Below are 26,513 nucleotides of genomic sequence, written 5' to 3' on the forward strand. Positions count from 1 at the left end.
CTCTCTCCTCTCTCTCTCTCTCTCTCTCTCTCTCTCTCTCTCTCTCTCTCTCTCTCTCTCTCTCTCTCTCTGTATATATATATATATATGACATGATGTAGCAGCCAGAGGAACTTACAATAAACTAAGAAATGCATGACATCATGGGTATGTGTCTTCTACTTTAACCCAGGGTCAATTAATACTTTGTGAGTGGATACCGTCGGCAGAAACTATAGTGACGTGTGTGTGAGTGATGATGTGTGTGTGTGTGTGTGTGGTGTGTGTGTGTGTGTGTGCGCGCGCGCGCGCGTGCTTGCGTGCGTGTGAAATTTTGGTAGAATGATTGTAATCCCCCCTTCCTCGATGTTATGGATGATCACATAAATAAGACAAACCGCTACGGATGATTAAGTAAATATGCCACCGTTTATCAACCGGTGGAGGGACAAAATAGAAACGCAAAGTCACACACACACAAATACATGTATGCATACATACATACATACATACATACATACATACATACATGCATGCATACATATATGCATGCATACATACATACATGCATGCATGCATGCATGCATACATACATACATACATACATACATACATACATACATACATACATACATACATACATACATACATACATACATACATACCAATAATAATTGGTGCCCTTGATTTGGGAGTAAATGCTTAAGTGACAATTTGAAAAAGCTAGGGTTTTTAGAGAAAAAAAATCAATCAGCTAACACACATATTACAAAGACAATTGGTAAGAGGAACAGTAAGAATATGCAAGACTTTTTCTGAAGTTCAAAAATGTGAGATTGTTTTAGTTATCTACATTGCAATGAAATTTTGCAGCTTTCTTAGAAACCAGGCTTTCTTTAGAAGACTCTAATCTAAAACGGAGAACACACACACCACACACAACACACACACACACACACACAAATACATGTATGCATACATACATACATACATACATACATACATACATACATGCATGCATAGCATATATGCATGCATACATACATACATGCATGCATGCATGCAATGCATCCATACATACATACCTACATCATACATACATACATACATACATACATACATACATACATACATACATACATACATACCAATAATAATTGGTGCCCTTGTTTGGGAGTAAATGCTAAGTGACAATTTGAAAAAGCTAGGTTTTTAGAGAAAAAAATCAATCAGCTAACACCATATTACAAAGACAATTGGTAAGAGGAACAGTAAGAATATGCAAGACTTTTTCTGAAGTTCAAAAAGTGTAGATTGTTTTAGTTATTTACACACAATTGCAATGAAATTTTGCAGCTTTCTTAGAAACCAGCAGCTTTCTTTCTTTCAGGAAGACTCCTAATGCTTAAAAACAGAAGAGAACAGAACACACACACAGAGACACACACAACCACACACACAACACACACACATACACACACACACACACACACACACAGGACACACACACACACACACACACACACACACACACACGTGTGCATGATCACGTATACACACGCTCTTACATACATGTCTTAGCACCTGTTAAGCACTGGGACCAAATGATAAATAGGTCAATAAAGAATAAGGAAAGCAATATCTTACAACTGGAGAAACAATAAAGAGACAATTAGGACGAGACACACAGACATAAAATTTCAGACAACTAGAGGAAGACATACAGAGAGAACACAACACAGAGAAACAGAACGAGGACAGCTCATGAGAAATAGATGGTTTGAGCAAGATAAATTTAATAAAATTTCTCACGTTCACAATAAACATTTACTCAATTTATAAGGTAAATAAAATCAGGGAAATTTAATATCAAGTTCGAAAACAACAGTTAGTATTCTATATTTCGTGTGGTCTTAGATCTAATGTAGAAACTGGTCTCTGGAGAGATTTCACTCACAAACGCTGTAAATCAATAATATGGCGACGGCTATGTTTCAAGTTCGTGAAGACGCGTGGCCTAGGAGTTAGGATGTTCCATTAACCATTGCTATGCGATGCGTTGTGTTTATTTTGTGTTGGTCTAGCCCAGTACTAAGCAACCTTTATTCATTTATTCTTTTATTTGTTTCAGTCATTTGACTGTGGCCATGCTGGAGCACCGCCTTTAGTCGAGCAAATAGACCCCAGGACTTATTCTTTGTAAGCCTAGTACTTATTCTATCGGTCTCTCTTGCCGAACTGCTAAGTTACGGGGACGTAAACACGCCACCATCGGTTGTCAAGCGATTTTGGGAGGACAAATACAGACACACAAACGTATACACACACAAACGTATACACACACATACATATATATATATACATACACATATATACGACGGGCTTCTTTCAGTTTCCGTCTACCAAATCCACTCACAAGGCTTTGGTCGACCCGAGGCTATAGTAGAAGACACCTGCCCAAGGCGCCACGCAGTGGGACTGAATCCGGAACCGTGTGGTTCGTAAGCAAGCTACTTACCACTACATTATTATACATTGATACAGCGATTCGGTTATCACTCATGTTGGCAAATGCATTACTAAACACGTCTATGATGATTGAAACATACCCGGAATTCTTGTCTGTACTTGCTAGAATCAGATTGGAGTGATATTAGTCGCTGGGTTAATGTCTTCTACACATAGTATTATTAATAAATTAGATCTGTTTTCCTTTGTTCATCAAATATGACAGCAATAACTGACTTGAATTTTAAAATTTTCACTGTTACAATAAAATGGACGTGATTTGAATAGATTTCACTATTTAAAAGAAAGTGTAACTATTGTATGTGGTAGGCTGTGTGGTAAGTAGCTTGCTTACGAACCATATAGTTCCAGGTTCAGTCCCACTGCGTGGCACCTTAGGCAAGTGTCTTCTACTATAGCTTCGGGCCGACCAAAGCCTTGTGAGTGGATTTGGCAGATGGAAACTGAAAGAAGCCCGTCGTATATATATATATGTGTGTGTGTGTGTATGTGTATGTGTGTGTGTGTGTGTATGTGTGTGTGTGTGTGTGTGTTTGTTTGTTTGTTTGTTTGTCTTTGTTTGTCCACCCTAACATCGTTTGACAACCGATAGAATAAGTACTAGGCTTACAAAGAATAAGTCCTGGGGTCGATTTGCTCGACTAAAGGCGGTGCTCCAGCATTGCCACAGTCAAACGACTGAAGCAAGTAAAAGAGTAAAAGAGAAAGAGCGAGAAGATGTCATAGAAATGGGGTTTTCCGCAAAAACTTAACGAGGACACATTTTCTCACAAAGCATATTTGCAAACAAATGTAGTCTTGCTATTGTTGTGGGTTCAGCTTAAGGACAGTTGACGGCGACCTACATTTGGCAATGAATCCATTGTTCTGCCAGATGCGGGTTGATTAATTAGCTCTGGGGAAGCTCCCCGACCCTGTCAGGTGAATTAGAGTTCAGTGTGTGAGAGATACAGTAGAGTGAGAGGATGAAGGGCTGAGAAAGACAGATTAAGGAATCTGGGAGCTGTCATGAGAGATGACAGTAGAGTGAGAGAGGATGAGGGGCAGAGGAAGACAGGCAGAGAGTATAGCAGAGCTAAGAGAGAGAGTGATTGCGAGAGAGAGATTAGGGTAGTGGCAAGTGAGGTTTTTGGCAGTCGGTATTTGGTAGTCAAGGCAAGCGGTTGGATTTAGGAGTGAGGATTTGGAATTCAGGGCAAGCAGTTTAGCAGTTGGATTTAGCAGTGCTAAGAGAGATGAGGTACAATATGAGACATTGGCTATTATAGCAGGGACTGAAGGTATGTGTTATTGTTGCAATGATATGTGAAGAGAAAGAAGGAAAAAGAATCGATGTATTGAAATGTAAAAGAAATGAGACAGTGAAAAGAACAATGTGAACTGTGTAAAGACATTGTGTACAGAGTTGTTGAAAAGAGAACTGTGTAATGAACATTGAACTGTATAGGCCTTTAATGTCCTTTGAACTGTAACTTTAATGTGATTTGAAACAGAACTGTTGTCTCCGGACAGTTTAAATGCTTTGATCTGTGGTATATCTGTATGATGTATTGAGTTGTTGTTTAATTCGACGTGTCCTCTTTAAATTTATCTGATATGTATTTGATGTTGTAACAATTAATAGTCATATAAACTAGTACGTTAAATGTGAGCCAATTGCCTTCTTTGTGTCTCTCTCGATTGCCTCTGTGTCTCTTCTTGCGGCTGCTGTTGTTGTTGTCGTTGTCTCTCTCTCCTCTCCGAGTTTCCGTGGCGAGCTTTCGCCGATCGACCGAGCGACGGCAGGTGGTCCGTAACACTATTAAGACTGAAGAAGCAGCCGACAATAAAACAGACCTTTAGTACGTTATTATAAACACCTGTTACATTCTAAACCTGGCAATGATTTGACAAACATCGATCGAGCTGACACAGTTCATCCGGATGAATTTAACTTTGTTTACTATTCCAGTCATATGTACAAACATACATCATACTCTTTACTCTTCACTCCCTTTTACTTGTTTCGGTCATTTGACTGTGGCCATGCTGGAGCACCGCTTTTAGTCGAGCAATTCGACCCCAAGACTTATTCTATCGGTTCTCTTTTGCCGAACGACTAAGTTACGGGGACGTAAACAGACCAGCATCGGTTGTCAATTGATGTTGGGGGGACAAACACAGACACACAAACATACACACACACACACACATACATATATATATATATATATATATATATATATATATATAATATATATATATATATTATTATATATATATATATACATATATACATATATACGACGGGCTTCTTTCAGTTTCCGTCTACCAAATCCACTCACAAGGCTTTGGTCGGCCCGAGGCTATAGTAGAAGACATTTGCCCAAGGGGCCACGCAGTAGGACTGAACCCGGAACCATGCGGTTCGTAAGCAAGGTACTTACCCCACAGCCACTCCTGCGCCTATACATACCAATATACATACAAATATAAAAACATATATACATAAACACAAACATACATACATACATACATACATACATACATACATACATACATACATGCATGCATACATAAGTACATGCATGCGTGCATACATAATACTTACATGCATACATGCTTGCATACATACATACATACATACATACATACATACATACATACATACATACATACACCATACATACATACATACATACATACATACATACATACGAAGTCTGATCAAAAAGTATCGGGATTGTTCCTCTGGTAAAGGAGCCAAATTGGCATAGATAAACCTTGAACTCTGTCACACGTGTGCACTAAGTTATAGCAATCTCACTCACTTCTTTTGTTCGTAGCAGTGCCAGGAAGTAAAGTGTGTACAGTATGATCGTCTCACCGAGAAAATTGAGCAGAGAATTTGCGTCAACTCTTACCAAAACTTGGTGATACCTGTGCAGAGACCAACACAAAGTTACAGAAAGTGTATGGAGAGGAATGTATGAGCCGGACACTAGTGTACGAGTGGTTCAAACGTTTCCAAGACAAAATGTCGACAGTGACGTACGTTCTTGGAGACCCGCAACCGGTAGAACTGATAAAAACATCGTAGATGTACGTTCAGCTGTTCAGAAAGATCGTTGAATTATCGTGCATGTGTTATCGGAGGATGTGAACATTAGTCACAGTTCAGTTCAATCCATTCTCGCTGAAACTTTGGGTATGAAACGTGTCTGTCTGTCTGTCGAGTTTGTGCCAAAACTGCCTTCAGCTGCAGCAGTTTTAGCCAAACACGACATTCCCCAGGTTCGACAATCACCACATTCCCCGGCTCTCACCTTTTGCAAATTGTTCCTCGTTCCAAAAATCAAATCCCATTTGAAAGGAACAATATTTCAACACGTCGAGAAAATCCACGAGAATGCGACAGGGCAGACACTGGCTATCTAAAAAAAAGGAGTTCCAGGAACCCAAGTTATAAAATAATACAGGTTGATAGTTTTAGTTGATACTTCAGTAATCCGGGGTTATGAACTCACGATTGTGAGCCGAATAGCCTAACCACTAAGGCACGCGCCTCCACTTCATTTAATCATATAAGTAAATTTAATACTGGTTTCACATCTAATATTAGTATAATAGGGCGGCGAGCCGGCAGAATAGTTAGCATGCCCGGCAAAACACTTAGTGACATTTCGCCCGTCTTTACGTCCTAAGATCAAATTCCGCCGAGGTCGATTTTGCCTTTCATCTTGCCGGGGTCGATAAAATAAGTATCAGTTGAGCACTGGGATCGATGTAATCAATTTAGCCCCTCTCTCAAAATTGCCGACCTTGTGCAAAAATTTGAAATCAATATAATCTAATATTAATTTTTTTTTTTTAATTTAGAGTATGTTGAGTAAGGTGATTACCCTTGGTTCACGAAAATCAGTAATCTGGAAAGGCTTTGGAACCAATGTTTCTAAAAAGATCGATATATAAAATCAACGACAGAAAATACTGTCGATTCATATGAGGCATAATTTCTTGTTATATCACAGCTGGAAATCTCAATAGAGCTGTAATTTACAATATCTCTCTCATAAAATTTATGCTGAAAATATATGAGGCTTAAATTTCGTACTTAAATATCTACAGGGTTAGAAGAGACTGAACATCCATCTTGAATATTGTAACAACAATGTTAACCCTATTTCGTAGGTCGCTAATCGGTTTGATGCGGAGGTTATGAAATAAAAACTAAGCGGATGCTTCTGTCTTGGAACGTTGACAGTTTCTATGAGAAAGAGATCATTGTTAGAGAGAATGATATGGGTGAATTTTAAAAAATGGCAAAGTCTGTAGGTGGCACGCTAAACTAAAAGCCTAGTCTGAAACTCGCAACGATATAAGTAAATAAACACGCGCGTGCACACACACACGTATCTATTTTATTGCTGGTAGAGATACCGTATTTTGTTCTATATTTAAGAGATGAAGAATTATGTACATTATTTACATTATTTACCATTGACGGATATTTGTTCTCATCTTGTTTGTTGTTAACACAACGTTTCGGCTGATATACCCTCCAGCCTTCATCTGGTGTCTTGGGGAAATTTCGAACCTGGGTTCTCATTCCTGAGGTATGTTTCGATGCTGTTATTATTATATTATTATTATTATTATTATTATTATTATTATTATTATTATTATTATTATCATTGTTGTTGTTGTTGTTATTCCAGGTTCGAAATTTCCCCCCAAGACACCTGATGAAAGCTGGAAGGTATATCAGCCGAAACGTTGTGTTAGCAACAAACAAGGTAAATATCCGTCAATTATAAATAATGTAAATAATCTACCGTATTTTGTTATGCAACCATAATATACTATCAAGTATACTAAAAGTTTATAGGTCAATATAATGACCTACCTGTGTTAGCAGTGCGATTCAAACACATTTTTAAAGTTATCTCTACAGATATTCTATAGCAACTAGAGCCAGTACTGAAAGTTATGAAGTTTCATATACGAATACGTCTATGTAAACAACGCGATCGAAGATAGAAAATAGGGAATTGGCGTATATACATATTTCAGGAATTACTGCCCCTTCTTCAGTACTACATGCAACCCATTAACATTCCACGAACACATTGCTTAAAGTGCCACAAAGTTTAGTGGTATAACACAACTGGGTAGACCAATTTTACATATTAAACATATTGCCGGTAATTGATACGTGCATATTAATGGCTAGTGAGGACACTACACTGTATTTTGTATGCAACTGTAATACATTATCAAGTACACTGTGTCCTATATACAAAGCAAAGAATGCAGACCAACGGTTTCATTTACGAAAGCCAATAAACATTACACAATAATCACAACTCTCGATTCAAGAGGTCCACATAAAATTCCAATCCAGATATTTTCATCGGACTTAGAAATTTAGAGATCGAGAAACTGATTACTAGGAATGTTTGAAAATTATTTTGCGTGATTGCTTTAATTGCGGGTACCATGGAAAGTTCTCGATGGTTTTGATTCCCAACACCCAACCCGCTAATAATACTATGGACGATCTGAAGAAAGATTTTCACATAACTTTCTGCTATCGCTCTTTTAAATATTAAAAACGACAGAAGCAGAATTAATACTAAAAGGTAATATTTATCCCCACTTAAAAGTGGACGTTGTGTTAGGACAAGGAGTACTGCGTTATTTATTACGAGAGAACCTTTCATATGGACTTAGTGCATGTAAAGACACTGAAAATATAGACATCGGTGATGGAGGAATCGCTATGTCAAGCCGTGAACATGTCATTGACAAGGCCAAGGAAAGCCGAAATAACGTGATCTGGCAGTTCCGGCAGCGGCAGCGGATGACTATCTCCCACTAATAATATAAGCACGGTTGCAGTTATGCACCACAAGTCCATACGAGAGTTTCTCTCGTGATAAATAACGCAGTATTGTGTGTTCCAACACAACATCCACATTTAAGTAGGGATAAATATCAAATAGTGGAGGCAAATGACCTAGTGGTTAGAGCAGCGGACTCACGGTCGAGGGATTGTGGGTTCGAATCTCAGACCGGGTGATGTGTGTGTTTATGAGCGAAACATCTAATCCCCACGCGGCTCCGGCAGAAGGTAATGACAAACTTCTGCTGACTGTTTCGCCACAACTTTCTCTCACTCTTTCCTCCTACATCTTGCAGCTCACCTGCAACGGACTGGCGTCCCGTCCAGGTGGGGAACCTATACGCTAAGGAAACCGGGAAACCGGTCCTAATGAGCTGGGCATGGCTCGAGAAGGAACAAACAAATATCAAATAAATATATTTATACATACGGGTTAGCTCAGCAATGCTTCTTGTAGTTGATATAAAGTTTTCAAGTTCAGTCCGCAGACCTGTCATATACTTAACAGTTGACGTAGAATTCAGTTGGTAGGTAATATTAGTTCCCAAATTATCTAGATGCTTTTTGGGATCTAAAGTACTATTGATGTGATGGTTTAAATCTTTATGCTTAATTCCTTCCTCTGATCCAATTGAAATTTCTTTAACTGGTGTGCTTTGGGAATTTTTTGAGCTGTCATTTAAATTTATATTTTGTTCAGAAACATCGTTTTTGGTTGCTGTCTCATCCTGGTTTTTTATTGTCAAGTCTCTAGAAGTTGATATCTCCGCTTGCTCCATTTGAGAAGATCTATTTGTTCTTAATGATACAGCTATTGTCTTCATTGTTGAATTTGCTGTTATAGACTTCCCTGTTGTTCTTGTTGTCCAAGCTGTACCATACTTTACCGCTTCATTAGAACCGTTTGGTAGATTGGTCTCTGTTGTTCCCCAAACAGTCTGATTTGTTTTCTTTCGCTTTTTCCCATTCTGCATGACTGATGAAATCATATTAGAACTGGACGCTTTCATTTTCTCCCACAATTTCTTCCAATCAAGTTTTCGACGATCAAGAGGATAATTATTTGTCAAATTCAGCACTCTGTTTCCAGACAGTATTTCTAGAACAAAACAAAAAAACGTTTAGTAAATTATTATAATTGTTGTTGTTGTTGTTATTACTATTATTATTGTTGTTGTTGTTGTTATTACTATTATTATTGTTGTTGGTGTTATTATTATTATTATTACTATCATCATCATCATCATCATCATCATTGTTGTTATTATTATTATTATTATTATTATTATTATTATTATTATTATTATTATTAGGGCGGTGAGCTGGCAGAATTGTTAGCACGCCGGGGAAAATGCTTAGGGGCATTTCGTTCGTCTATACGTTCTGAGTTCAAATTCCGCCGTGGTCGACTTTGCTTTTCATCCGTTCAGGGTCGATAAAATAAGTACCACTTGAACATTGGGGTCGATGTAATCGACTCATCCCCTCCCCTAAAATATTTGCCCTTGCTGCAAAATTTGAAACTATAATTATTATTATTATTATTATTATTATTATTATTATTATTATTATTATTATCATCATCATCATTATTGTTGTTGTTTCCTTGCATTACAACTTTATTTTAGCTGCCTTTGTACCGGGCAATAAGTTTACCGTTTCAGATTATTTTCTCTAACCTCCTCGTAAAAATATAACTAACTGAATGGTTGCTTTGGGCCTTTTTTTCTATTCTGATTTTCTACTGCTTGCAATGAGAATTACAGTTAACCAAGCTAACAAGACTTACAAGCAGAACGGTCAATGCCATGTCTATAGCAAGATTACTTTCGTAACCTATTCTCGTAAATAAATATCACTACAATTCCCTACTGTGGAGATTAGGACAGTTTTATATATTTAACAAATACTATGTTAGCTTTCTTCACCAGGATCGATTTCCCACTGTTTATAGTTTCATAATTAATGGGATTTTTTATACATGCAAATTCTTAAAATAGCATAAACACAGATTTTTGTTGTTGTTGTTGTTGTTGTTATAAGCTTACAATTTTACCGCCAACATTAGGAAAAAGGTACAAAATTTAAATTTGAAAACAGAAATGGTTTTGTTGTTAATAAACGTCATATGCACGGTGAACAGCTGTAGTCAGGACAATGACTTGCGTTTTTACTCTTAATACGTTCCGGTAGAACGTATTAAGCGCTTCGTCACAGGAGAACAACTTCTCCTTTGAACACGTATTCACCGTAATGAAGAAGCCGTTCTCTTGTGACAAATTACGTTCGCAGCTGCCGGAGCGTATTAACAATAAATATGTAAGTCATGGCTTCGTTGTATTATTCAGAAATCGAAATACATTTCTGATTCAGAAAAGTTTCAACAAAACTTTGCAAATTGTACTAAAAGTTATTTACGTTTGTAAACTTTCTATGTTTGAAAACTTGTAAATTGATTGAGCGTCATTGCGTAGACGGCCTGGTTGAAATTATAACACGTTTTTTATTCAAAACAGTTTGAGTCAAACTCCTTGGTACTCTGAGTTTCAAGCGTGACGCTTATCTTCAGCCATTGGAGTTTGAATGAGAGGACAGTTGAAGAGAGTCATTGCTTATTACGGACGTTAGCCTGCAATTGGGGAGAATGGTCACGTAGTGTCATAGTTTGATGTTGGTATTTTAGCGACAATAATTTCCAACTAATTGTTGTCGCTGAAATACCAACATTAAACTGTGACACCGCGTGACCTTTCTCGACACTCGCAGGCTAACGTCCATAATAAGCATTGACTCTGATTCATTCAAATTCCAATGGCCGAAGATTAGCGTCGCCCTTGAAACTCAAAGTACCAAAGAGTTTTAATCAAACTGTTTTGATCCATACATGTAACTCCTAATAAATGTGTTGAGTGCCCTTCTTTCGTTGTCTATTCACTCATATTATATATATATATATATATATATATATATATTATATATATATATATATGTATGTATGTATGTATGTATGTATGTATGTACGTGTGTATATATATATATATATATATATAATATATATATATATATATATACATACATACATACATATATGCATGCATACATACATACATACATACATACATACATACATACATACATACATACATACATACATACATACATACATACATACACATTCATTTCCCTTTCCTATTACCTTTTCCAGGTTCACTATCTACCAGGAGATAGCAGCATAAAATACTATCAGAAAATACATGTAGAAGGTATCTTTATCACAGATATACAATAGTTTTATTACAGATAAAAAGTAGGAAGATATTTACAATGTGGTTCTATTGCAAGCAGAATGTAGTCTTATCAAAAGCGGAATCTCTCTTACCAAGTATCTTAACTGTCGTTCGATTAATTCTCAATCTGTTGGCTTCGATAATTGTTGTCCTTATATAATGAATGATTCTTCCTTGTAGTTGTTTCCCTTCTTTTTCCAGTGGTGGCACTGCAGAAAAGGTCATTTCCTTAGTTACGTTATCTCCTGGAATCTTATCCAAACTTGTATTGAAGAGAATACGGAACTTTACGCTGATGCTTCCAGGACTGCAACAATCAGAAGATAAACATTAATTAAAACAACTGCGAATACATTTCTACTGAGTATGGAAGTTCTTTCTTTTTCTTCTTTTACTTTTAATTCTGTCTCTGTCTTCGTTGCCTGAACTTACAGAATGCAATGAAATCTTAGTGTTTGCAATGAGGGTGCGCAGTACCCTGGCTAAAACAACCCTCGGCCGATTTAAGGGTTTAGAAATTAATAAATATTAAATATATGACGAAATATATTATTTTCGGCTTTTAACTACTCTATTGTAATATTTTGCTTCTAAATTAATCAATAATTAGGTGTCATTGTTACACGATTACTTGATTAATGTTGCTTGATTAATGTTGCGTATATGCCGCCGAATAATTAAATTAAATGATGTATTTAACAGGACTTTATTCTTAATCAAATGCTGTATGATGCGTGGAGGAGCGTGAAGGAGCGTGTATGAGTGTGGGGTTGCAGCTGTGTGCGTGTGTAGTAATTATATTTCCAGTGTGACAATTTATATCATGAAGTTTACAATTTGTAGTTTTACAAAGAAAAAGATTTCAATATTTTGTTTCATATGCTTCTCTCCGGTGCTTAAAACAAATAAATCAAGCATCGTGTACACACACACACACACACACACCACACACACACACACATAACACACACATTATACATATATAATGGGCATTGGAACTCGACAAAGTCCTCTGATCTGTCAGATCCTGTCATATTGCCGAACCCAAGCTAATATGGAATACGGACGCTAAATTATATATACATACATACATACATACATACATACATACATACATACATACATACATACATGTATGAACGTATGTATGTATGTATGCATGTATATATATATACATATAAATATATAAAGAGAGAGAGAAACCAAAACTGAGATAAGAGAGATACATAATGGCCAGGAGCATGAATTTGGACAACAAAGATGAAGAAAAACATATAAAATACCATCCAATATATATATTTGATTTTGGAAATGGTCTTCGTTTTGAACGAAGTAATACTATCATTAACGACGTCATCGTTCGCATAATCATTTGATATCATTATCATTTGATATCATCACCTTCAGAAACAGCATAATTTATCATTATCACCAACAAGACTAACAACAACAGCAACACCATAATTATCGACACGACTAGCATTATTATCATTGTTAATGATCTACTCACCTAAATTCTACCACTTCGGTACCGATGTAGTGTTCATTTTTCTTGCTATAAACTTCATCCATCTGGAGAAAGGGGGAAAAAAATGGAAACAACAAATTATTATCGAAGTGTTTGGTTTTAGATCAAATCAAGCTATTATTTGTATCAGCCGACCGAATCTGTTGCCGACTAAAGAAACAACTGAGGGAGCCATTAGTCGTTTCATGTTATCGGTGTTGTATTGTATTCGTGAACAAAACTGTTGTCTTGCTTCCCCAGTCCACCAAACTATAAATGTATCCCACTATAGATCGCTGTTTCATTGTTGCTAGCAGAAAGAGCACTGTAAAATTTCTAAGTATTTTGTTAGTCTGGGGAGCTGGGTTCAAGTCATTTAATAATATATCGAGAGGAATAGGTTCCGTCTGGTTGAATGTCACAATATACGCTGCACTAAAACCGGCAATCCAATGGATTATGAAGATTTTCAGCAATCTCATTGTAACGTTGAAACTATCTTTGGATCTTTACGGTTTGAACAGCAGTTTTTTTCTAGCGGTGTCATATGAAATTGTCACCCATAATTATGACCCTAGTATCGATCTATTGCATTTCAATCTGTTTTAGAGTTAGGGTTAGTTAGGGTTAGGGTTAGGGGTGGGGGGAAGGGTATCTTTTTTTCTTCACAAATGTAAATAAACCCAATCTGTTTCTTAAACGAGGGACATATTCATACGGCACAGAATGTTTTTTACCTCAATAGACGTCATTGACTGATTGAAATTGCAGAAATTGAAGAAGAAAAAAACAAATATCTTACAAACTATAGAATTTTCTCAATAAAGCCAAGAGAAAAGATGTTTTATAAACACATTCTACCAGTATACGAAGTTTAAAAGTGTTTAGTTACGTGGAAATTATTTTAAAAAACTGCCGTTCAAACCGAAACGATCCCTATCTTTCCATTATTAAGTCGCAAGCCAATGTTAATTGAGTTGACCTATGGTCAAAGACGTTCCAGATATAACTATCCTGACTTTTGTTTTGGACTATATCTATCGGGCTACATACGAGCCAATTGATAAAAGGTCATTGTATGGAAGAAAATGCCTCACTATATTTGATGACATTAAAGACGCACCCTGACTTCAGCGGCGCATATTCAAGTAAAATGGTTTTAGTGCTTTAAAGCATGTAATATAGGCTCAACTTCGCATATAGAATCCGAGGTGATTTGGGGGGAAACATTTTTTTAAGAGCATCTCTTATGCTGCCAGTTAATACGGTAAATGCACATATATATAAATCCTCACGAGACTATAACGAGACAGGAGTTAACGTCTATCAAGAGAGAGAGTGAAATGCGAGAAAAATAGGTCCTAGCTTACCTGCCAGAATAAAAAATCAGGCTCAAAGAAAGCCATACCCCTATCAAGTAAGTTAGAGAGAGAATAGGATTTCCTGTGCCTTCATAAAAAGTATTTAGCTCTACCAGCTCCTAGTCTCTTGCCAAATAAGACATGGGATACGGGTGGATTAAAATATCGGCAGTCAAAACGGCGTCGTTAAAACCTTTTTCTTTTCTTTTTTTTTTCTTGCTAATATTTTAGATCTACGTATAGTCAGCAACAATTTCTTCCACTGTAAATGTGATTACTATTTCTAGTAAAATTGCACATACTATCAATACTAAGTACAAATTCTGTTAAATGGAAAAATATTGGGTTGTCCAAAAAGTTCGTGCCGATTTTTAAAGGAAAGAAAAGGGTCAATAAATACTTGCCATTACATTTTTAATCAACCAAATATGAACCATTTTGTTGCACAATGCGTCTCCATCTTTCCCTTAACTTGAAAATACCCTCTTCCCAGAATTGATGTGCCTGGGAGGGTAAGTCGAAAGGTAAGCTACTATAAAATTGGCACGAACTTTCCGGACAGCCCAATACAAATATGAACGCCATTCAAGGAAAAGAAAATATGTAGAGCTGATGCAAAAAAAAAAAAAAAATTATGCTATTTGTAATTGTATTTACTTTTGATAAGTTGTTCAAAATTCTGGTTGTAACAGTACAATGGAACTCTGCTTCCAAGTTACACAAATAACACGAGACTTAGAGTTTCTTATTCCAATTACAAAACATAAACATTTGATTCCCATTATTAAATCAATCCAAACATGAAAAATAATTTGAAAGTTTGAGAGATAGCAGAAACTGAGAATTAATTTCCATTTTATGACAGTTTCGATTATGTTCGTTTATAAAAAAAATTATTGTCTGAGAGACAAATTTACTGCTTCTCAGTTTTAATTCTGTTTTGTTTAGTCAATAATAATATGTTTGAACATCGCAGCTTGAAATACTTGTAGATGCCATTTGAAAATAGAATAAATCTTAAAATGTGAGATTGAAAGTCTCTTTTAACAGCTGCCAAATGATCTGAATGGCCTCATTAATAAAAAAAAAAGCAGATAACTGATTAAATAAATAAAAATAAAATTATTTACAAGCGTTTAGAAAATTCCGGTGATAAATCACTCTTTTTTGTTTTATTTTCTGGTTTTTGTTGATTTTTTTTTGTTTTGTTTTGTCTTTCAATAACGATGGAACTCGATAAAGCTATAAATAATGGTTCCAAACTGTGGCACAAGGGCAGTAAGATCGGGGCAGAGGGCAAGTCGATTACATCAACCCCAGTATTCAACTGGTACTTATTTTATCGACCCTGAAAGGATGACAAGCAAAGTCGACCTCGGTAGAATTTCATCTCAGAACGTAAAGACGGACGAAATGCCGCTAAGCATATTGTCCGGTGTGCTATCGATAAAGCTGTAGATAAAAGTATATTAATATTGGGTTTTAAAAGCTCCTTGGATGGAAAAGGTTGAAGGCTCGAAGGCTATCTTTGGGGCTTGAACCTATATCTTCTAACCTTCCAGTTTTTCCATCCAAGGTGGTTTTTAACACAATATTTACAAGCTATTATTTATAGCTTTATCTACTTCGAGTTCCACCGTCAAAAACAACTGAAAGTAAAGTTCCAACTGTGCACTGTTTTTGGTTTTCTTTTAAAGAAATATTTTGTTGAAAGAATGTATCTTTTATCCCTTATCTTCTACGTGCTCCAGTTATTGAAGAGTTTTAGTCGAAAGAATCGACTCGTGTACTTTTTTTTCTAAAGCCTGAAACGTATTCTATGGGGATCTTATGCCGAACCGCTAAGTAACGGGAACTTTAACAACTTAACAGCGTTTGTCAAGCGGTGGTGGAAGATATTCACAAATACGCAGACATATGCTCGCACACACACACACACATACACATTTATATATATATTTATGTATATATATATATATATATATAATATATATATATATATATACCCACAAGAGTAAACAAGAAAGACAGAGACAGGCAGAAACAAAGAAAATGCCACTTGTATTTGAACACTGCAAATATTCTTAAAAAAATTTTTTGGTTTTAATTTTTCCAAAATTTAATTGTTTACCATACTTACAGTCGAAAAAGTCTCAATGACTTAAAGCGGTACTGAAATGTTTTTTATAAAATTATTTTACCATTTTCTATCTTGACTTTTTTTCCATATATATATATATATATATAAAATAAAGACTATAAAAGCAGTTGAATTTAATTCCAACCACAAGTAGCTGTCAGTTTGTATCAACATGTTATCTTTATTAGGTCCACACTCGAGTTACAAACCTAGCCAGGTCTTTGTGTTTCTGAATGAGTACATTCAGAAAGAGAAGCCATCTTGTCCAACTTCACAAATCGCGCTGGCTCTTGTAATGTCGAAAGGGTTTTAAACAAATTAAACTCGAGTAGGTAACATGGGAATTCGGTTGAAATGTTATTTGCATTGCAATTTCAGCTTGTTTTCGTAAAAAAAGAAATCGCGTCTTATTGATTTTTTTCGTAGTGCTACACAGTAAATATTTGAGATTTATGTTGTCGTTGTTTCGTTGTTGTTGTTGTTGTTGTGTGTGTGTGAATTTTGCACAATAAATACAAAAATAGGTCTTACTCTTTTACTTGTTTCAGCCATGTGACTGTAGCCATGCTGGAGCACCGCCTTTAGTCGAGCAAATCGACCCCAGGACTTATTCTTTGTAAGCCTAGTACTTATTCTATCGGTCTCTTTGCCGAACCGCTAAATTATGGGGACGTAAACACACCAGCATCGGTTGTCAAGCGATTTTGGCGGGGGACAAACACAGACACACAAACATATGCACACACATACATATATACATATATACGACAGGCTTCTTTCAGTTTCCGTCTACCAAATCTACTTACAAGGCTTTGGTCGGCCCGTAGCTATAGTAGAAGACACTTGTCCAAGGTGCCACGCAGTGGGACTGAACCCGGAACCATGTGGTTGGTAAGCAAGCTACTTACCACACAGCCACTCTTATGGAGAACATTCCGTATAAAATTAGCTTTGTTTGTTTCCAATTCTAGATATTATTGTTGTTGTTATTGTCGTTGTAATGGTTTCGAATTTTCGCATTGGCCAGAGTTTTTTTTCTTTTTGAGGGGAGGGGGAAGTTGATTACATCGGCCTCAGTATTCGACTGATGTTTATTTTACCGACTCCGAGAGAATTAGTCGTTCCGTCGAGGTCGATGTAGTTGACTGTCCCCGCTCCCACAAAATTCCAGGCCTTGTGCCTTTAGTAAAAAGGCTTATTGTTGTTGCTGCTGCTGCTGTAGCTGTTGCTGTTGCTGTTGTTGTTGTTGTTAAAGCGGCGAACTGGCAGAATCGCTTGAACCCTGGGCAAAATTCTTAGCAGCATTTCGTCTGTCTTTATGTTCTAAGTTCAAATTTCGCCAAGGTCAACTTTCCCTTTCATCCTTTTGGGGTTGACAAAAAAAAATACCAGTTGTACACTGAAGTCGATAAAATTAACTAGCCCCTCCCCACCAAATTTTCATGCCTTGTACCTATTGTAGAAAGGATCATCATCAACATCATCATCATTATCATCATCACCATCATCATTATTATTTAAGTGTAGTAAGTGGCACAAATGGTAGAGTGCAAGAAAAACGTCTCACAATCATTCATGACATCCTTTGCAGCCTCAGATAAAAATCATGTATCAAAAAATACATTATTTACATTCGACGGATATTTGTCCTCATCTTGTTTGTTGTTTCGGTTGATATACCTTCCAGCCTTCTTCAAGTGTCATGGGGAAATTTCGAACCTGGATTCTCATTCCTAAGGTATTTTTCGATGCTGTTGTTGTTATTATTATTATTATCATTATTATTATTGTTGTTCAGGTCACTGCTTGAAATCGAACTCGGATTCTTGGGGTTAATACCCTGCGCTCTTAACCACTACGCCATATGCCGTGTTTGTTAACAACAAACACGATGAGGACAAATATCCGTCGAATGTAAATAATGTAAATAAAAATCTTCCGGCGTTACACCATTGTCCTAGCTATAAATAGATAGATTCGTTGATGGGCATCCGCTTAACAGCACTGAAACTAGAGATTAGCGCTTGCCTCGTGAGACCTTGATATTCAGAAAAGGATTAGAAAAATTGACAGGAAATAAAAGCAAAGTTATGAAAAGAAAGAATGTTGCGTTAAAAATGGCATTTAATGCCAGATAGAGTAAAAAAGACAATAATCTTATCCAAATCCGTCTTCGATAATATTCTTGATTAAATAATATATCTTTTATTTTATTTACTCGTTTCAGTCATTGAACTGCGGTTATGCTGGAGCACGCCGTTAAGGGTTTAGTCGAACAAATCAACCCCAGTACTTAATTTTTTAAATCTAATATCTATTATATGTGTCTCTTTCCCGAACCACTAAGTTACGGGGACGTAAACAAACCAACACCGGTTGACTAACAGTGGGAGGGATAAAAGCGAAAACACATACACACACACATATGAGCAAAATTTAGGCTAGTTGAAATATATCTATTACATATTTCAATTGCTGAACGGACCGGGTGTTTTCATATTTTTTTTACCATAAGAGAGATTTTTTTCTTTACGGTAACTGCAGTGTTTGCCTTTTAGCAGTTGAAATATAAGACAAACATATTTCAAATAGCCTAAATTCTGGTCACACCTGAACTCTGCTTCGTGCTAACGCTTCGTTGTTTACCTCGATCGGGCGATCTACTAACGCAAATCAGCCAACGTATCGACTGAACTATAAAGCAACGACCTCTCTAAATTCGTTCAGAGTTGCCTCTTTTAGGTACATCTCATTGACAAGAGTCAAAATAACTCGAATCATCGATGTCTGAGATTCCTAATAGATGGCGACACTAAACGAACCGAGTGTTTTCACATCTTTTTACCATAAGAGAAATTTTTTTCTCCCTAGTAACTGCAGTGTATTTGCACTTTAGCAGTTGAAAATACGTTACACATATTTCAACTAGCCTAAATTTTTCTCATTCCTTATCACTGTTTCGCGCTAACGTTTCAGATGCAGCACGGAATTTTGTCAGTGAACAAGTCGCGGTCTCAAAGCGACGAAAAAATATTTTGGCAAATTAAATTTAAACGTTGAAGTGAATCTTACGGTTTTTGTGTGTTTCTTAAATGGCTTATAAACACCTTCCACGCTGCAATTGTTTTCGTTCCAGCACACCACTCAGACCAGATCACTTGCTATGCAAGTACATCTCCGAAATATATATATATATATATATATATATATATATATATATATAATATATATATATATATATATATATATATATATATATAGGGAGAATTCACTAAAAAACAAATGACGAAGATAGATGGTGTAGACAACAAACAGATGTAATAGTTTAACGCTCGGGAAGTTAAAAAGTCTTTAACGTTTCGAGCCTACGCTCTTTCACAGAAAGAAACAAGGAGAGAAAATAAAGACAGAAAATAAAGAATGTGTAGTGGCTAGCGATCTATCATGGCGAATACACGATGGGCTTCCACACAGTCTCCGTCAACCAATTCACTCACAAGGCATTGGTCGGTTTGGGACTCTAATAGAAGACACTTGCCCAGGGGGCTACGTAGTGGGACTGAACCTAAAACCACATGGTTGAAAATTGAACTTCTTAACCACACACCCATAACATAGAATTAAATAAAGAAACTTTATATATATACATACACATATAAACAGTTTACGCATAAAAGGTGTCAAATTTTAGGGTGCAATAAGGTGCCAGCCGATAAAGTTTACACATTTAAGATGTCGAAAGAGTGTGGATTAAGAGAATGAAATACTACGCTACTCACCGACCGTATGAAACGCTTCGTAGTAGATTTGAAGAATTCAGATGATTGGTCAGTCAAGCTTTTGTTCCAGTGTTCCATCATTGACAGTCGACAGACAAACACAGTTAAATCTATAAATGATAAGAAATACAATTAGTTTGGTTTTTTTATAAAATCGACTCTAAGAGAGAGAGAAAGTCGTATAATCATAAAGCATAACAAGCGAGCTGTAACTCAAACACCATGCTACTCCCTCGAAATAAAATACCGTGTACATTTGAGAATTAGAGTTGGTGCAGTGACACATACAACTGTATTTTAGAAATAAAGGAAATTTCAAATGCAGGAGAATATCTGTGAAAACAGATTAGAGGATCGGGTAAAATAGCCTTGTAGTGACAAGCAAACTGCTACAGAGAATCGAACTCTGTACCTCTCAAATTCCGGTCGAGCGCTCTGTATCATTGAGCTAAACACCCCCTGACAACAGATCTCGTCATTTACTCCGCTAAGTAATAGCGTTTGGAATGTGAGAACACTTTTATAAACAAACGTTGAAGCGTCGAGTGAGCTGGTATTTTAGAAATGGAGTGAACCTCGAACGCAGGAGGAGAATAGCTGTGAAAACAGGTAATGGTTTTTCAGCCCATCCTCTAAGCTGTTTTCACAGCTATTCTCTTCTTGCGTTCGAGATTTCTTTGATTTCTAAAATTCCAACTCACTCGACGCTTCCGTGTTTATTTATAAAAATGGTTTCACATATAACTGTGTGAACAGGAATGAAAAATGAATATTTAAACAAAGTAAAAAATATTCTTTTCTCCTCTAGGTACAAGGCCCGAAATTTTGGAGGAGGGGGCCAGTCAATTATATCGACCCCAGTGCATAACTGGTACTTATTTAATTGACCCTGAAAGGATGAAAGGCAAAGTCGACCTCGGCGGAATTTGAACTCAGAACGTAGCGGCAGACGAAATACCTATTTCTTTACTGCCCACAAGGGGACAAACAAGGACAGACAAACGGATTAAATCGATTATATCGACCCCAGTGCGTAACTGGTACTGATTTAATCGACCCCGAAAGTACGAAATGCAAAGTCGACTTCGGCGGAATTTGAACTCAGAATGTAGCGACAGACGAAATACCGCTGAGCATTTCGCCCGGCGTGCTAACGTTTCTGCCAGCTCGCCGCCTTTTTTTCGCCCTTTTCAACCCTGGCCAAGCTCATGGCCGGCTTCCCGGTTTCTGTGGCGTAGGTTTGCCACCAAACTGGACGGGACGCCAGTCCATCGCAGCGTTACTAAAGAAACAGGAAGAGAGAGTGAGAGAAAGTTGTGGCGAAAGAGTACAACAGGGGTCGCCACCACCCCTGACGACGCCTCGTGGAGCTTTTAAGTGTTTTCGCTCAATAAACACACACAACACCTGATCTGGGAATCGATACCGCGAGTCCGTTGCCCTAACCACCGGGCCATTGCGCCTCCGCATCTCGCCGCCTTACAAAGTAAAAAATACTAAAAGCTTATGCCAGCTGCCAGAACATCTGTTCCACCAACCAGCGATAACATATGACTCTGAGGTATTGGACTAAAGAGTGGCAGAACTAAATTCCATAAACATCGATATCTTTTATCTTTCATATTTTATTTGCTTCTGTCGCTAAACTGCGGCCATGCTGGGGCACTGACTTGCAGGGGTTTAGTCGAATAGATCGACCCCAGTACTTACTTTAAAGTTTGATTCTTATTCTATCGGTTATTTATGTCGAACTACTAAGTTAGAGGAGCAAAAACAATTACAATGAACACGAAGATTAGTACATCTGCATTTTTTTCTACAGTCAATTATTCAACATATTTGGTTCAAATATGATCGACAGTTATGATCAGGGTTTTGCATAGATAATCCTGATCATAACTGAGTGCTCGTACGCTACAGGCCTGGATAATTTATCCATACATACTCTCATCATGTGTGTGTGTGTGTGTGTGTGTGAAGGCGGGTGGCTTAGTGGTTAGGGGCATTTGGCTCATGATCGTAAAGTCGTGAGTTCAATTCCCGGCGGCGCATTGTGTCCTTGAGCAAGACACTTTATTTCACGTTGCTCCAGTCCACTCAGCTGACAAAAATGAGTAGTACCTGTTTTTCAAAAGGCCAGCCTTGTCACACTTTGTGTCACGCTGAATCTCCCCGAGAACTACGTTAAGGGTACACGTGTTTGTGGAGCGCTCAGCCACTTGCACGTTAATTTTACGAGCAAGCTGTTCCGTTGATCATATCAGCTGGGACCCTCGTCGTCGCAACCGACACAGTGCTCCAATATTATATATATATATATATATATATATATATATAGATATATATATATATATATATAGATATATATATATACATGCATATATATATATACACATATATATATATATATAATATAATATATATATATATATATATTACACATATATATATATATACATATATATATATACATATATATAATATACATATATATACATAACATAATATTATACATACATATATATATATATAACATATATATAATATATATATATATTAATACACATATATATATATATATACATATATATATATACATATATATATATATACTTATATACATATACAATATATATATATACATATATAATATATACATATATCTATATATACACATATATATATATACATATATATATATACATATATATATATACATATATATATATACTATATATTATATATATATATATAATATATATATATATATATGTATATGTATATATATATATATATGTATATGTATTATATATATACATATATTTGTATATGTATAATATACATATATATACATACATATATTATACATATATATAACATATATATATATACATATAATATACATAGTACATATATATACATATATATATATATATAATATATATATATACATATATATATATACATATATAATATATATATATACATATATATATATACATATATCTATATACATATATATATCTATATATACACACACCACACATATATATTATATATATATATATATATATACATATATATGCAATCAAGCCTTATGCATAGCACTTACGGAGACACACCTGAAACCGGACATAGCGGATGCGGAATTACACATACCACAGTATGTTGTACAACGGACCGACAGAAAAGAAAGGAGTCATGGAGGAGTTGCTATGTACATCCGTGAGGACCTCACACCCCAGGTCCTTTTGTCATACTCAAACTCGGTATGTGACACACTAATTGTACATGTAAGGCAACTTGGTGTAGTTGTGTGTGCTACATATCGCCCTCCAGATGCCCCAAGCCATATAGGCAAGTTTGAAGACTGCCTTATAAAAATAGAAGAAGTTCTAGTCACACTAGAACAACACATAAGTGTACTTCTCATGGGAGACTTCAATCTACCCAATGTCAGATGGCCCGAGGGCCTTTCTCTCCCAGGAATGACACGATGTGAACAAGGACAGGCGAGGTCCCTCCTGAACCTCATCAACACCCTGTACATGGAGCAAGTAATACTCCAACCAACCAGGGCAGGTAACACACTGGATCTCTGCTTCACAAATAATATGGATCTCATCCATAATGTGAAAGTGATACCGACACTACTCTCGGATCACAACATGGTAGAGCTGACCATGTACGGGCCAAAGGAAAGCATGGACATGCAGCCTACAAGAAACTCTCAGAATCTTTCCAGCTTGAACTTCCATAAGGCAAACTGGAAACAAATTGAGAAAGAGATCCTCAAACAAAACTGGCCCGAATGTCTATGTCTCTCCTCGCCAGACATCGACATGAAACTTCAACAATTCATGTCTGTAATGCAAGCCATATGCTACAAATGTGTCCCAGAGAGAAAGGCCACTGTACACAAGAACAAAATCCCCAGAGAGAGGAAAATTCTAATGAGACGGCGTACAAAAATCTCAAATCGCCTAAACAAACAAATTGAAAACTGAAAAGTCCCGCCTGAAAATGAAACTGTTGGAAATTAAAAAATGTCTGCAACTCTCCCATGAAACGGAAAGAGCAGACAAAGAAGCCTGGGCTATAGACAACATAAAATCTAACCCCAGAGCTTTCTACAAGTATGCCAAAGAAACAGCTACGGTGCACTGTAGGATAGGGCCACTCCTTGAAAGGGATGGCACACCCACAGGAAATCCAATGAGGGTAAGTGAAATACTAAATGAGCAATTCAAGAGTGTTTTCACCCCACCCCTTGGGCATTTCCAAATCAGCAATCCAACTGACTTCTTCACCACTGCAGATATGGGGTCAGAGGCGGCGATGATTGATTACATCAATATAAAGGAAGACGATGTAATAAAGGCTATAGATGAGATGAAAACAAACTCAGCTACTGGCCCCGATGGATTCCCGGCAATCCTTCTAAAAGTATGTAAGAGAGTCCTAGCAAGACCACTGCAGTTTCTCTTTCAGAGCTTCCTCGCAACTGGCAAACTTCCAAGAAAACTGAAGGAAGGTAAAATATGCCCTATTCATAAAGGAGGTAGCAGAGCGGAGGCCAAGAACTACAGACCTATCTCTCTGACCTCACACATCAGCAAGGTCATGGAACGAATAGTCAGAAGGAAACTAATCACCTTCCTTGAAGAAAATGACTTGCTGCCTGACACCCAACATGGTTTCCGACCAGGAAGAAGCTGCTTAACTCAGCTCCTACAACACTATGACTGGGTGCTGAAAACGACTCAACCACTCAAATGTGGAAGTGATATATCTCGACTTTGCAAAGGCTTTTGATAAAGTCGATCATGGAATGATATGTCACAAACTGCGTGATCTTGGCATAGTTGGAAAATTGGAGAATGGCTTCATGACTTTCTGAAGGATAGAAGTCAGGTAGTAGTAGCCAATGGGTCCACTTCCATTAACACGCAAATAGTGAGCGGTGTTCCGCAGGGCACTGTTTTGGGACCACTACTGTTCATAATGGCCCTCTCAGACATGCCCTCAGCCACGCAGAGAGCCACGATCACAAGTTATGCAGATGATACAAAAGTTTCACAGGCAATACAGAACCCTGAAGACACTACTGCCCTGCAATGTGAGCTGGACAAAATATACAAGTGGGCTGAAAAGAATAGCATGCAGTTCAATGCTGAAAAGTTTCAAGCTTTATGCTATCAGCATGCAAAACTGAATGCAATACCAAATGAATACACTGGACCCGGAGGGATCGCAATCCCAGAGGCTCAATCAGTGCGTGACCTGGGTATTTACATGAGCGATGACGCAACTTTTCATGTACATGTTGCTAAATTGGCAATGAAATGTAGACGGCTGGCCGGATGGATTCTTAGAACCTTTAGAACAAGAGAACAAGAAACCATGATGGTCCTCTGGAAGACACTTGTCCTAAGCCACTTTGACTATTGCTCTCAGCTATGGTCACCATCCAGTGTCAAGTTGATCACAGAACTTGAGGCGATCCAACGAAGCTACACGAAGAAGATAGCCTCTGTGCAGCATATAAGATAATGGGAAAGACTCAAGAGATCAAAACTCTATTCCTTGGAGCGTAGGCGAGAAAGATATGCCATAATATACATCTGGAAGGACTTGTCCCAAACTTTGGCATCGAGAGTTACACAAATGCCAGAACTGGGCGCCACTGCGTGGTGCCAAGGACTCCAAATTTGCCATCAAGATGTAGGACAAGATACTGCGATAGCCTGGGCTTCAGAGGCCCACAGCTCTTCAATATCCTCCCGAAGAACCTGAGGGACCTGCGTGGGGTGGATGCGGGTGTCTTTAAAGTAGGACTGGATCTCTTCCTGTCAGGTGTCCAGGATGAACCAACTTCACGGCAGGAGGTGCAGATGAGGGCAGATGCATCAAACTCTCTCATGCACCAAATGGCAGTTGCTAAAAAGCTTTCGTGAGGTAAAATCATGTAGCAACACCAAATGGCGGTGCCCCAGCATGGCCACAGCTCAAGAGCTGAAACTGGAAAACGACCAACAACAACATAT

General features: G+C 37.1%; 1 protein-coding gene across 1 annotated transcript in view; it reads right to left on the reverse strand.

Annotated features, from left to right (window-relative positions):
* Window positions 1-26,513, reverse strand: part of LOC115210576 — a 164,068-nt gene that overhangs the window by 106,480 nt on the left and 31,075 nt on the right. The window contains exons 4-7 of the mRNA XM_036502420.1: window positions 20,467-20,576; window positions 13,190-13,251; window positions 11,772-11,986; window positions 8,823-9,491 (exon numbers count right to left, since the gene is read on the reverse strand). Coding sequence (XP_036358313.1) covers window positions 8,823-9,491; window positions 11,772-11,986; window positions 13,190-13,251; window positions 20,467-20,576 — 1,056 coding nt within the window. The remainder of the gene's footprint in view (window positions 1-8,822; window positions 9,492-11,771; window positions 11,987-13,189; window positions 13,252-20,466; window positions 20,577-26,513) is intronic.

This window comes from Octopus sinensis, linkage group LG4 (genome assembly GCF_006345805.1).
Source record: "Octopus sinensis linkage group LG4, ASM634580v1, whole genome shotgun sequence".
Lineage (NCBI taxonomy): Eukaryota > Metazoa > Mollusca > Cephalopoda > Octopoda > Octopodidae > Octopus > Octopus sinensis.